This window comes from Mytilus trossulus, chromosome 9 (genome assembly GCF_036588685.1).
Source record: "Mytilus trossulus isolate FHL-02 chromosome 9, PNRI_Mtr1.1.1.hap1, whole genome shotgun sequence".
Lineage (NCBI taxonomy): Eukaryota > Metazoa > Mollusca > Bivalvia > Mytilida > Mytilidae > Mytilus > Mytilus trossulus.
This window is the reverse complement of record NC_086381.1, coordinates 1,847,139-1,861,691: the sequence shown is the minus strand read 5'-3', so window position 1 is coordinate 1,861,691 and position 14,553 is coordinate 1,847,139. Positions and strand designations below refer to the sequence as shown.

The window sequence follows — 14,553 nt, the reverse complement described above, 5'->3', positions numbered from 1 at the left end:
TAAATCAATCTTAATTCTCAGATTCCATTAAACTAAGGGAGATTTGAGAAATTTAATGGAATTTTCACTGTAAATCTAATTCATTTATAGTTTGGTAAATCAGTTATACATTAGAGCTATGACACCATGTGTTAGATATATTGACTGCATCTAATAGATAACAAACAAAGCTGGTCTTCGCTGGCTGACAGAATTGTCCCAAAGCAGAAGCATGAAAGATTATGACATTTACTCCTATAACTAATTTTAGATATGCACACGGAAGCTTAAAAGATTAATCTCAACAGGATCAGTGTAAAGGCCAAGGGTCATCAATGAATTTTTCAATCTTACAGGACGGTTTTATGTTTCAGGGCATGGGATATTATCTGAAGTTGTTAAGGCTCTTTTTCAAAATCTTGGGTTTTCAACTTTGCAATCCCACTAGATCAGTACTCTGTGTCACCTTGACTTTTTTCTTAACTTTTAGAAATCCACCAGATCTGTGATTTATATTTCCTTTGAAATCCCACCGTATCAGAGCTCTATGTTCCTTTGACCTTGTTCTCAACTTTGAAATCCCACCGCATCAGAGCTCTATGTTCCTTTGACCTTGTTCTCAACTTTGAAATCCCACCGTATCAGAGCTCTATGTTCCTTTGACCTTGTTCTCAACTTTGAAATCCCACCGTATCAGAGCTCTATGTTCCTTTGACCTTGTTCTCAACTTTGAAATCCCACCGTATCAGAGCTCTATGTTTCCTTTGACCTTGTTCTTAACTTTGAAATCTAACTTGAGGTCAGTGCTCTTTGTTTCCTTTGACCTTGTTCTCAATTTTGTAATCCCACCATATCAGAGCTCTATATATCCTTTGACCTTGTTCTTAACTTTGAAATCCCACTTGAGGTCAGTGCTCTTTGTTTCCTTTGACCTTTTCCTTTACTTTGATATCCCACTTGAGGTCAGTGCTCTTTGTTTCCTTTGACCTTTTCCTTTACTTTGATATCCCACTTGAGGTCAGTGCTCTTTGTTTCTTTTGACCTTGTTGGTAACCTTGATATCCCACTTGAGGTCAGTGCTCTTTGTTTCCTTTGACTTTGCTCTTGACTTTGATATCCCACTTTAGGTCAGTGCTCTTTGTTTCCTTTGACATTGCTCTTAACTTTGAAATCCCACTTGTGTTCAGTGCTCTTTGTTTCCTTTGACCTTGCTCTTGACTTTGATATCCCACTTTAGGTCAGTGCTCTTTGTTTCCTTTGACATTGCTCTTAACTTTGATATCCCACTTGTGTTCAGTGCTCTTTGTTTTCTTTGACCTTGCTCTTAACTTTGATATCCCACTTGAGGTCAGTTCTCTTTGTATCCTTTGACTTTGTTGGTAACCTTGATATCCCACTTGAGGTCAGTGCTCTTTGTTTCCTTTGACCTTGCTCTTGACTTTGATATCCCACTTGAGGTCAGTGCTCTTTGTTTCCTTTGACCTTGTCCTTAACCTTTGATATCCCACTTGAGGTCAGTGCTCTTTGTTTCCTTTGACCTTGTCCTTAACCTTGAAATCCCACCTGTGTTCAGTGCTTTAGATTATGTTTCATTTGACCTTTTTCTTAACTTTGAAATCCCACCAGATTAGTTCTTTATATTTCCTTTGACCTTGTTCTTAACTATGCAATTCCATCTGATCAGGGCTCTGTTTCCTTAGACTTTGTTCTTAACCATGAAATCCCACTTAAGGTCAGTGCTCTATGTTTCCTCTTACCTAGTTTGATCTTAATTTTGAAATCCCACTTGAGGTCAGTGCTCTTTGTTTCCTTTGACCAGGTTCTTAACCTTGAAATTCCACTTGAGGTCAGTGCTCTTTGTATCCTTTGACCTTGTTCTTAACCATGAAATCCCACTTGAGGTCAGTGCTCTTTGTATCCTTTGACCTTGTTCTTAACCATGAAATCCCACTTGAGGTCAGTGCTCTTTGTATCCTTTGACCTTGTTCTTAACCATGAAATCCCACTTGAGGTCAGTGCTCTTTGTATCCTTTGACCTTGCTCTTGACTTTGATATCCCACTTGAGGTCAGTGCTCTTTGTATCCTTTGACCTTGTCGTAACCTTGAAATCCAACCTGTGTTCGGTGCTTTAAATTATATTTTTTTTTACCTTTTTCTAAACTTTGAAATCCCACTTGAGGTCAGTGCTTTTTGTTTTTCTTTTTACCTAGATTGATCTTAACTTTGAAATCCCAACTGAGGTCAGTGCTTTTTGTTTTTCTTTTTACCTAGATGGATCTTAACTTTGAAATCCCAACTGAGGTCAGAACTTTAGGTTTCCTTTGACCTTGTTCTTAACTTTGAAATCCCACTTGAAGTCAGCTCTCTATTTTTCTTTTGTCCTAGATCTTGTTCTCCCACCAAACAATTGTTGTGTTTACTTGGCCTTAATTGGTTCAAAGCTTTGGGGACCCATCAGATCAAGGCTCTACTTGCCTAATAACCTGACTCTAAACCATATAATTCCATCAGGCCAGTGCTGTGTTTCTAAAAATGGTTCTGATTTATTAAGATCATCGCACTATTTTCTTAATATGGGTTCTAAACTTTAAAATCACATTAGACTAAGTTCTGCATTTCCTTAAGCCCTGGTATTTAGTTACAGCCATTAGGACCATAGCATTAGTGATCAGTACTATATTTACTTGACTTTGATTGTGTCATCCAACTATGGAATAAGAGTCAATTGCCAAGACATATATCTGCTTACTAAAATGTATCATCAAAATAAATAAAAAAACAGTCATTTCTGTATAATGCAGAACTATTAGATTTCCATTTATTTGATGTTTTTCACATGAATTTTTCATAAAACATTTATAATAGATAAACATCGCATCTGAGAGTTTCTTTGTAAATTAACTGGTAATTTTATTCGCAAATATTGTGAGCCTAAGCAACATTGACATATATGTAGACAGGAAACTGTATGGATTGATTTAGAAGTCATAATAAAAACCAGATATTGCTGATTATTTATAAAACAATTATAATGTCTATATATTTACAATAATGTTGTTGTTTTTTAAATATATATATTGGTTAATGGCTACTGTAATTTTGAATGCAGCCTTCATTTCATTTAATGAACACTTAGTAGAGATGATGGAGAGACCCCTGGATTGGCCACAGTTGTGTGAAGGCAGTTCAATGCATATTTCGGCATCTGCTTTATAATCTTGTGTATTTACTGCTGCAGAAATTCCAATAGAGAAAATATTGTACATTATTGCTGTCATTAAACCATTTTCTAGTTATTTGGACCACTGGCCTAGCTTCCTCATGACAGTATCTCTATTATCCGTCTAATTATATAACATATATGAGGGGGGATATGACCTTTATCGGGACTCCAGGATCAGTGTTTTTAAGCTCAGGATTTCGGGATTGACCCTTTCGGGATCCAGGATTTCTTTTTTTTCGAATTTCGGGACTTCAGGATTTCATATTTTTTAAGCCCTGGATTTCAGGATTTCGTGTTTTTAAGCCAGGGATTTCGGAATCTGAGGACCCCTCCTACCCCCCATCCCCCCTTCTTAAATGGTAGAGAAGTCACTTTTTACTTCTGTGTTTAAACAAGACCATTAAATGTTAAAAGATTTGTCAAGATAACCAAAGAATATATTACACAGCATCACTAAGTTTATAAGAAGGAAGTCTGACCTGGTTCCTGACAGATTGATTACCATAATGATGAGAAGATGATAAGGAATGAAATGTCTGGGGACCAGTTTACTTGTTGATTGATCATTCAGTCAGTGTTTACTCCTGTCCTTGGCTTGTTTTATATCATCACAATCATATACTATCATTTACAAAGGAGAAAATTATACAAAAGTGAGAAAAAAACCATTATACAAAAACACAAACAATGTTAATGTCTGTAGGGAATCGATCTTTTAAAAGAATCTTCTCTGAAAACAGTTTTTCGAACAATGCAGTTTAAATTGTCCTATTTGTAAAACCCAGCATCCATGCAAATAGTGGTATATGATCTGTACGATCTAAGTTCTTTCAGTTTGCCGTCAATTTTGAAAGTTCAATGAAAGTTGATATTTATTTCAGCATTGACTGTAGCGGTTACTATTTTTTTTTATTGTTTCTGATGCACATTCACCATGCTTCTTTTTTCTTTTAAGAATGCAATTAAAGAAAATATGTGGAAATATGTAAATTCAAAAGAAAATTGCAATGTTTTTATTATTTGAGATTTTTTTTTATAGATTATAATGTTTGGTAAAAAATAAAAGCTGAGCATTTCTTTAGTAGAATCATTTGTATGTAAAATATTTAAATAATTCAAAGCTCAGGTTTTAGTTCATTGGTCAACAATTGCAGTTTTAAAAGGCACCAAACAATCATTTTTTATTTACTTTTTAGAATAGAGTAAAATGAAAATTCTAAGGTTGAAAAAAGTATAACAAAACCTTGTGAAAGGATCTACCTCAGGCATAGATTACCTTAGCTGGATTTGGCAAAACTTTTAGGAACTTTGGTCCTCAATGCTCTTCAACTTCGTACTTTATTTGGCCTTTTAAACTTTTTTGGATTCGAGTGTCACTGATGAGTCTTTGGGAGACGAAACGCGCGTCTGGCCTATATACAAAAATGTAGTCCTGCGGGATCTATGATGAGTTTATTGTTAAAACTTTTCGAAATTTTATTTTTTAATTGTGTATTTATCTCTCAATATCGTATGCACTTAAACACTATATTGCATGTTGAAATATTATTTATAATTGAGAAATGTAATTTTATAATGGATAAAATCATATTTTAATGGAATGCTGTACACATGCAAGTTTTATTGATAAACAGCAATATGTGCAGTAAAGAATCAATTTTATTGTAAAAAAAAAATCATGTTTTAGTTTCAATTTTATTTACCTGTATCTGTTTTTTTCAACTTAGAATATACCTTGAGAATTATCTGTCATATATTGATGACAAAGAGGTATATAAATCGTCTCATTTGTAGACCTATCATCATCCAACCTCAAATCAATATTGCAACACTTTCTTTTTTTATTTTAGATGGGTAATTTGACGGAAAACTGTAAATGAGAATTTGATGATCGAACCTATGTTATCATTGTGTGAGTTTGATTAAACATAGATGTAACGGAATAATGCACCGACAGTAGATGTTACGATGTCTTTCCACCGACAGGGATGTTACGCAGAGTTTACCCACCCTTCACTTAAAGATTCTATCAACCAAAACAACATTTCAACACTAAAATTATCACTTTTAGGTAAGTCTTTTTAATTATAATTGTTTTATTTTGCAACTTTCTGACTTACTTAGTCCTTGCTATGCCTTATTTTGCAACGGCTGTCCTTAAATGAATCGGCAATTATTTTTTCTTTAAAAAACATTTTATCATCATATTGATTCATTTATATTTTATTATAGATTTTATGGAGACATGTTTTTAATGAATACATTGTAGGTTTTACAAAAAATTCAATTTTTCATTTTTATTTTTTTTGAAAGATAAATATATGATGATGATGAAATCCATAAATAATATGTCTTCTGGAAACTGTCAGATACTTACCATTAGAGGTTCAAACAAAATCTGTTATAGCAATGAATTAGCACATTATTGTGCTAGCTTTTAAATAATCATTGCAAACTTGAAATTTTAAGAAATAATTTTGTTTGTATATTTGCAGAGGATCCATATAATAAGTTTTGAAACAAAAACATAAGTGCATATAAGATGATCCATTTATTTCAGACTCAAATAAAACCATGAAAATGAATATTAAATAAGTATACTAAATAGTTTCGGTTTGTTTTAATTTATGAAATATAAGTGATATTCACTGAATAGATAGGAAACAATTAAAGAAAAATTACAAATGCCCTTAAAAGTCAAGTCTTCAAAATTAAGAAGTTTACATAAAAGACCATCATTGACCTAGCTTATATGTTATTTTCAATATAATTTTGAATTTAAAGAAAAAAAAAGCAAACATGCATGGCTTCAATAATAAAGTGTTCCAATTTCTCAGGAAATTAGAAAAGTAGACAGAGCAAAGGACTTCACATGCAATGTTTTAATTGAGGAAGAAAATCGGAAAAACTAATTACTGTCCTGTCTATAAAATGTTCCATGAAACTAAGAAAACCAACAGTTATCCTTAAAGGAATATTGCCATTGATGAGCTAACCAAGAAAAGTAAAATAATTGTTGTTCCCTGCTGATGGTAATCATGGTAGGAAGTATAAATACCAAAGTTGATACAGCTTATGTAAGGATAGCATCAGAATAATTTACTCAGATTTAAAATGTCACAGAAAATTTATACGTGCAAAAGGTAAAAAAAATGTTTTTGATGTGTATAATTAAAAAGTTAATTTGAATTTCGTAGAAGTTGTCTAAAATAGATACAGGATTTTATTGTAGATCGATTTTACATGTTTTTTTCAAATGATGCAAATAAATTTCTTTGTATCAAATCCAGTTAATTGTGTATGATGCTAAAATAAAAAAAAAATAAGATATGTGGTGACGACTTGAGGTTTATTTAAGTATAATACTGCAAGCATTTATACAAATAACAAAAGTAGATCTTAAATCAGTATTGACTGACTATATATATAAGGCATAAGTTAGGTATGTTGTTTCCAGTTTTAGCAGGGCCTTTGTTAATTAAGTGTTTTGCTAGTAATAAATAGTAGTTGGACTATTTATGTATAAGTTATATAAGTAGTCCAACTATACTGTATAACTAGCAGAACAACAAAAAGGTCAAGGTCAAGAACTTTGGTTTCAGTTGACAACCCCATGTCCTATGGTAAAGATCGTGTCTGCTTTATACTAGGTCAAAGGTCAAGGTGAATAACTTTGGTTTCAGTTGACAACCCCATGTCCTATGTTAAAGATTGTGTCCGCTTTATACTAGGTCAAAGGTCAAGGTCAATAACTTTGGTTTCAGATGACAATCCCATGTCCTACAGTAAAGATCATGTCCCCTCTATAACTTGAGAACTGTTATGATTTCAAAGTTTATACTTGACATGTATATGGACCAACACCAGAGGGTTTAAATGTATACAAAACTGTGTAGGTCAAAGGTCAAGGTCAAGAACTTTGGTTTCAGTTGACAACCCCATGGACTATGGTAAAGATCATGTCCGCTCTATAACTTGAGAACTGTTATGATTTCAAAGTTTATACTTGACATGTATATGGACCAACACTAGAGGGTTCCAATGTATATAAAAACTGTCTAAGTCAAAGGTCAAGGTCAAGAACTTTGGTTTCAGTTGACAACCCTATGTCCTATGGTAAAGATCGTGTCTGCCTTTTGTCTTGAGAACTGTTATGATTTCAAAGTTTATACTTGACATGTATATGGACCAACACTAGAGGGTTCCAATGTATATAAAACTGACTAAGTCAAAGGTCATGATCAAACACTTTGGTTTCAGTTGACAACCCTATGTCATATGGTAAAGATCGTGTCTCCTTCTATATCTTGAGAACTGTTATGATTTCAAAGTTTATACTTGACATGGACCAACAGCAGAGGGTTTAAACTTTAAATGTATATAAAACTGCCTAGGTCAAAGGTCAAGGTCAAGAACTATGGTTTCAGCTTACAACCCCAAATCATAGGGTAAAAATACAATTGTTTTACCTCATGTTATTCACATCAGGGCCCAAAGTGATTTAACTTGTAGTTTATTCACTGTTGCTGGTAACTCTAAATATATTTTTAATTTTAGCTTGGAATACTTTCAGTTGCTAATCAGTCTTTTTATTTTTAAACACTGTTGCTTCAGTTTTATTTTCTTCTGTTAAATTCTCTCTGATTTTTGTTGTTGCTAATTATTAGTCTCTTTAAATTTTAGAGATGTAGTTTAGTTAAATTGAAGTAAACATCAAAGGTCTAAATGAGTATATCATTATCATAACGTTTCCCACAGTAAATCATAACAGAACATTCTTCAATGATGAGGATTGATTTTTAATTAACTAAAAGGATAAAAAAGAATTGATTAACTTACCTGTAATTACAGGTAATAATGATATTAGACACATTAGTATCATCAATATCATGCAGGGAGCTATAAAGATGTGATGATTTATAGGTATGGCAGTGGTGATGTGACAATATAGTTCTTCTCATACATGCATTGTTTTAAGCAGATTGTATCTGAAAAAAGCAAGGTTATATTTCAAGGCAGATGTTATGTTTCAACAACAAAATGCAATACCTTGAGCTTCTCAAGCTTTAAAATAGTTCAAATGCTAGAGGTATATGGGGGGATTTTTTTTAGGGGGGGGGGTGAATCTCACAAAACAATTGTTTAACCCTGCTGTAATTTTGCACCTGTCTCAGGATTGTACGACCTTTTTATGACCTTGTATGTTTTTCAACTTTAGTTAATTTACTAGTATATGTTTTGGAGTATAGTGTGACATCCATTATCACTGAACTAGTACACATTTTTGTTGAGGGGCTAGCTGAAGTCCGCCTCTGGTTGCGGGATTTCTAACTGCATTTAAGTTCTATTGCATGGTGGCCTTCATCTGTTTTCTGCTCTTTGGTAGCATTGACACATTTACCATTTCTATTTTCAAATTTATCCATAATATATTTTTGAGCCTGCGAATCTGTCTATCCTTTATCTGTCAACACCCTGAAGATTTTTTCTTACTGATTTTTGACTGGTAGGATGTCTTTAATTAGTATATAGATGTCTTGATATTGCCTTATATAAATTGTTATGTCTGGAATTTGTTTTTCTGTAATATTATTAGCCTATTTTTAGAAATCTAAATGATTTTTTCATTGCTTAATTTCAACTTACAGAAAAAATCTTTTATACTTATTTAGTTATTCTGAATGCAACTAATGTCTTTTTCATAGCATTTTAGTATGATAGTGCTGGTATGCGAATTAAAAATATATCTGAACAAATTTTGATTATCATTTTATACTATAGATATGATATAGAAAATAATGTTTGATATTCTGAATGTTGTCCTCCTTAGATATTGGCTTATGACTAGCATATTTACAAATATTTGATTGTTATTTGTCTGCGGTAGAATTTCTTTTTTGTATTTACTCTTTGATAGCAAGACCATATGTTTCCCAAAACTAATTTATTTACCTATGTAAATATTAATTTGTCTATTTCACTGCAATTTATTCATACACAATACACATGAATGGATTTCTGGGTTTCAATAAAGAAGTCATTTAAAGAAAAAAATGAAATATTATTTTGTCTGTTTTTTAATATTTTTTTGAACTATTTTTTAAAATGACATATGATTAATTCCTAATAGATGTAAGACACATTGTAAAAAAGGACTTCAGTTAAGTATAGATGCACCCATTGTTAATTGATTCAATAATTTCTCTAACATATTATATAATCATAGAAACTTGTTTGATATGACCTTATCCCTAATATAAGCAGAACCTAAGAATGATAGTTAAAATTTTATTGGATATTACTGCTCTAAGCATCATAATGTTAAACTAGAATTCAGGAATCAATCAAATTTAAATCACTGAACTGACCATTGAAAAACGCTACTAAATTTGAATGGAATATTATTTGATTTTATTGAAATAGGATGTTTTAATTTAAAATAGAAAGAAAATATTATCATTTAAGTCGAAATATCTTAAAGGTCATTATTTGAATGCAGTATAATTTTTAGTTTGAGGTAAACTACCTCAACATCATATATATATATATGTATACATTTTATCAACTGTGTCACTGTACCTTTAATATGGGGGGGGGACCCTCACAAGGTCCAGGGCTGAGCCCTGGTAGGGTGTCAGTCAAAGTAACTATGATGTCTTGAAAGGCTATTTTAAATTTGTTTCTGTAGCGCCTTCCTTTTAATTATTATGTGTAAGTAGCTATATATATATATGTGACGCCCCCTATATTGAGAGATTAGAATTTTGGTAGAAAATCTCTTAAAGGACAGGTTTGGAATCTAGAGAGTTATAGAGAGGGTTGACTGTGAGGCAACACACATCAGGTTCAAGGAAATAATCACATATACACTGGGAAGCAAATGAATTCATGTTCTTTATCTGAAGTTTTCCCCTTGATCCAAGGGGGGGGGGGGGGGGGTCCAACTATATGTCCCGATTAAAATGTATTTATCATAAAAAAAAAATGGGGGCAAACCATGTATCCCCCCCACTCCCCCACCCCTCCCCTTTTTTTGCTGGAACTATCACTGTAGCATAATTAATTGCCAATAAGACCATCATCCATCCTTGGCTCATCGAACAGCCAGTTAAAAAGGGCTCAATAATTGTTTTTTTTCTCGTTTGCACCTTTAGGTTTTTCACCTTTTGTATAAACACAAGATGATCCCATCCCACCACTATAGTATAGAACTTCAAAGACAATGTTCTCAGTGATATCAGGTATTATAGATCCATGTTGTTGATGAAATCTTTGAAACTTAATCATAACAATCTTCATCATTGTCAACAAGGATGTAAATCAGGTATTATAGTCAGATTGTTTCTTTGTAATAGTATTAGGCAGTTATCTTATTATAATTCTGAAGGATGCTTTGTGATGGTATTACTGAAAAACCAACGACTTTTTATTCCCCAAAGTAGAAAATATAACAAGAATATTAAGATGTCAAACTTGGATAATTTGGTGAAATATTGAATTGACATTATGTTATAAGTTCATAGAAAATAAACCTCAACCTTGACATGTTAGGGGTAAACAGGAAATACAACTTCATTATGTAATTTTAGATTACTTTGCACTTTTTTAAGTCATTTTCAGCTATTACAAAATCTTGACTGTCAAAGAGTTGTCACACTAAGATTATACTAAGGGGGTAGCTAGGTATTTAATAAACTGTAGGCACAATTGTGGAAAGGGGTCTAGATGCCACTCAAGGCCCTCACAAGGTCCAGGGCTGAGCCCTGGTTACTGTAAAGGTGTCAGTCAAAATAATGATGATGTCTTGAAAGGCTATTTTAAATTTGTTTCTATAATGCCTTTCTTTTATTATGTGTAGGAAGCTATATATGTAACCCCAATATTGAGGGATTCAAATTTTGGTAGAACATCTCTTACACTGGACAGGATTGGAATCTAGAGAGTTATAGAGATGGTTGAATGTGAGACAACACACATCAGATTCAAGGAAATAATCACATATACACTCTGTAGCAAATGAATTCATGTTCTTTATCCTGAAGTTTTCCCCTTGATCCAGACACTGAGGCAGCCTCAAGTATTGACCTTTTGAAGCGGTAGCCAAAGGTCTTGGCTGTGTGTGGCTTTGATGTCCATCAATAAAAACTAGCTGCCACTTAATTAGCCAATTTATGCTGAAATGTGGTGTTAAACACCAAAAAAAACTTCAATCAATTTATAAGTGGTATTCCATATAAATATTTATTGATTACCACCTTTTTATACCCCATTATGGGCATTATGTTTTCTGGTCTGTGGGTCTGTCCGTTGGTTTGTTCGGTAGTTTGTTTGTTTCTTCCGTTCGTTCGTTTGTCACAGTCCACTGAACATAGAAAATGATAGTGCGGATGAGGCATCCATGTACTTTGGACACATTCTTGTTGTACATTAATTAGGCCATTATTTTTCTCATTTGAATTGTTATTATACATTTCTGATTTCTGTGCCTTTTATAGCTGACTTTGCAGTATGAGCTTGTTAATGCGCATGGTTGAAGGCTGTACAGTGACCTATAGCTGTGTCATTTGGTCTATTGTGGAGAGATGTCTCATTGGAAATCATACCACATCTTTTTTTTTGGTATACATTATTAAAGAGTTATTCTATTAACGGAGAAATTATTTGTTAAACTTTTAACCTCTATAATTTTACACATTGCATGTAAACCTTGTTTCAGAACAATAAAGTAATGAGAATTATTGTCAGTATGAGGTTCATATTAGCAATAACGGTAAATAATAAAATAATAATTAAAGATGAGAAGATATTGTACAAGAAGACATTGAACTGTTGTAATTGATAAATCATATGAATAAATCGTTAACTTCCAAATACATGCAGATTGTCACCTCAGTTTATTCAGGCAAGAAAAATCCATCTAGTAACTATTTTTTTTTTCTTCTGATTAAAATATTAAGTAGCCCATGAAGGTGGTACCAAATTATTGCACCTTGATTAAAATAATTTGGCTCGTTTAGTTTCATTAATTTATGACAAAATATTTACTTTGATTGATCCTTTGATAAAAAAAAAATTTAATTTAAAAAACTTAAAACCACACTCTTTATTGAAAAAAAAGTTCAGCTGATTTTAAGAGTTATCTCCCTGTACATGCTTCAGTTATATACCACTTTAGAAAAATATTAAGGTGCTTGGGTTTATTATTGACATTAACGCAGCAATTTATTTTTGATCATCTGAAAATACTTTTAAAAATGTCATGCAAATTGTGCAGAATTCATTTTGAAATAAATACAAAGTTTTCTGTTTCACATTATAAAATCTCAATATTTAGCCTAATACTTTATGGATGCAGGGACTTTCTATATAGACTGTCCCTTATGGGTGGTAATATGCTGAAACATTGTCACTTTATCCACGGTATATTGATATTATTTTTTTATTTAAATCTTCATGTGCCAAAAATAGATGCTAGCGGAATTCAAAGAATGAACAATCAATTTATATTGGCCTTACGGGAGTAGTATGACTTAATGACTTAGGGCATCACTAGAGACGTGCGGAGAACTATATATCTATCAAGTCATGAATAGACTGCGGAACAAAAAAATATCTTTTATGTGAATGTTCGTTAATAGTCTTATAGTAATTTTCCGTGACTAAAGTTAATCTAATATGGACAGAAACAGTACTCAAATTCGTTTTCTCCCAAGGAATTTTATTTCATACGATTTTATGGTAACAAGTTTTTATTTTACACTCGGAGAGTTACATCAATAAAATTCTGATTGAAATTAATGAGCGTTGGTAAATTGTATTGTAAAGAAGATATGGGTTACGGAACTTAAGGATCATCGCTGGATCTGTAATCAGAAATGAATTATTTTAACATTGCTGTCTTATTGGGGATTTAGGATTTAAGTCTGATCATTGATTTGAAAACTTGGAGAACAGTTTTGTAGAATGGAAAGTAGACGCTGCTGTTATTTTTTCTTTTTTTCTTTGTATGCTTTCTAGTTGTATACTGGTGTTTATTAAGACTTCAGATTGTCTTTGGTCATTTTGAAGATTACTTATATATACCATGTGTCATTTTCCTTCAGTCTTGATGTGATTTATTTCTCTTTTTGGATCATAACTACAATTTTTATTTTTTTTATTTTTTGGTTGTTGATCATGCTTATAGAAATTAGCTAATTAAGTTAAATTCTTTAAATTTGTCTATGAGTACTATGACCACAAAAATTAATACAAGTCAGAATTTAAAGTACATAATTATGAAAGATGAGGTCATAAAATTACTGGGTTCTCTGTAGTATTCTTAAGTGAAATATTTTTTTAACAATAAGGGGTTTCTGTTTTTTAATGCTTCATAATATTTCCCCATATTCATCTTTTCAAATACACTATTTACAGATTTCATTATTATACATGATTTTTCATTGATATAGATATGGTTTTGCTGTGTCGTTTATGTTCAGCAGCAATATATAGCCTTTTATTCAAACATATTGATCCCCCCAAAAAACTAAGAATTTTAAAAGTTTAACAACTCTAATATCTTAACATGAAAGAGAATACAATAATGTTACTTTCACTCCAGAAAATTAAATTATTTTGCAATGCCTTGAAGTTTTAGTACAATGACATAAACTATTTGATTTTGTGCTCAATAATTGAATTTGTTAAATAGCTGGAAATTAAATTACAAAGATAAAGTTTCAACAGTGGTATCATTTCAATTTAATTGTCAGCTTAGAAACTTTACTCTTATCAGGAAATATTGCTTCCTCAGCAACATGAGATTTTACAATAAGACACATAAAATAGTCATTTCTGATGAGAGAAACCAAGTCATCACTTCTGTAGTAATACTATAATACTGTTCTGATAACTTTCTATAACACTTATAAAGTGAGTATCATAGTAATTGCTATAAACTTTTTATATAACCTTGTCTTATACAACTTGAAGTCCAATCAATTTGAAACTTTGTACAAATGATATGATCTTTTTAATTTTAATGCCCAATAGCATGGTCCACTGAACATAGCAAATGATAGTGTGGGGCATCTGTGTAATAAGGACATTTTCTAGTTAAATTTTTGTTAAATTTTTGTTTTAATTTATGGTTCTAGATTGTCCCATGGTTTCTTTTACCCTTTCTTAGCTCAACTGGCCCAAATAAGCAAAAAAATCAGCAACATTAAAAAAGATCTATGATTAAGAAAATACTAAGGAAATTGTACGATGACTCCTGATATTAGAGTTATTGCCCTTTAATGATGATATTTACCTTATTTTGCCTTATTGTACAAAATATATAAAAGATAGATAGAAACTTTGAAGA

The 14,553-nt window shown here is 32.0% G+C and overlaps 1 protein-coding gene across 4 annotated transcripts in view; it reads left to right on the top strand.

The window, feature by feature from the left end:
* The window catches only part of LOC134684281 (nostrin-like), a 159,541-nt gene that overhangs the window by 19,983 nt on the left and 125,005 nt on the right, over positions 1–14,553 (top strand). For all 4 annotated transcript variants that reach the window (XM_063543564.1, XM_063543565.1, XM_063543566.1 and 1 more), the window contains one exon: positions 5,054–5,274. In XM_063543564.1, the coding sequence (XP_063399634.1) occupies positions 5,172–5,274 (103 nt within the window). In that variant the 5' untranslated portion in view covers positions 5,054–5,171. The remainder of the gene's footprint in view (positions 1–5,053; positions 5,275–14,553) is intronic.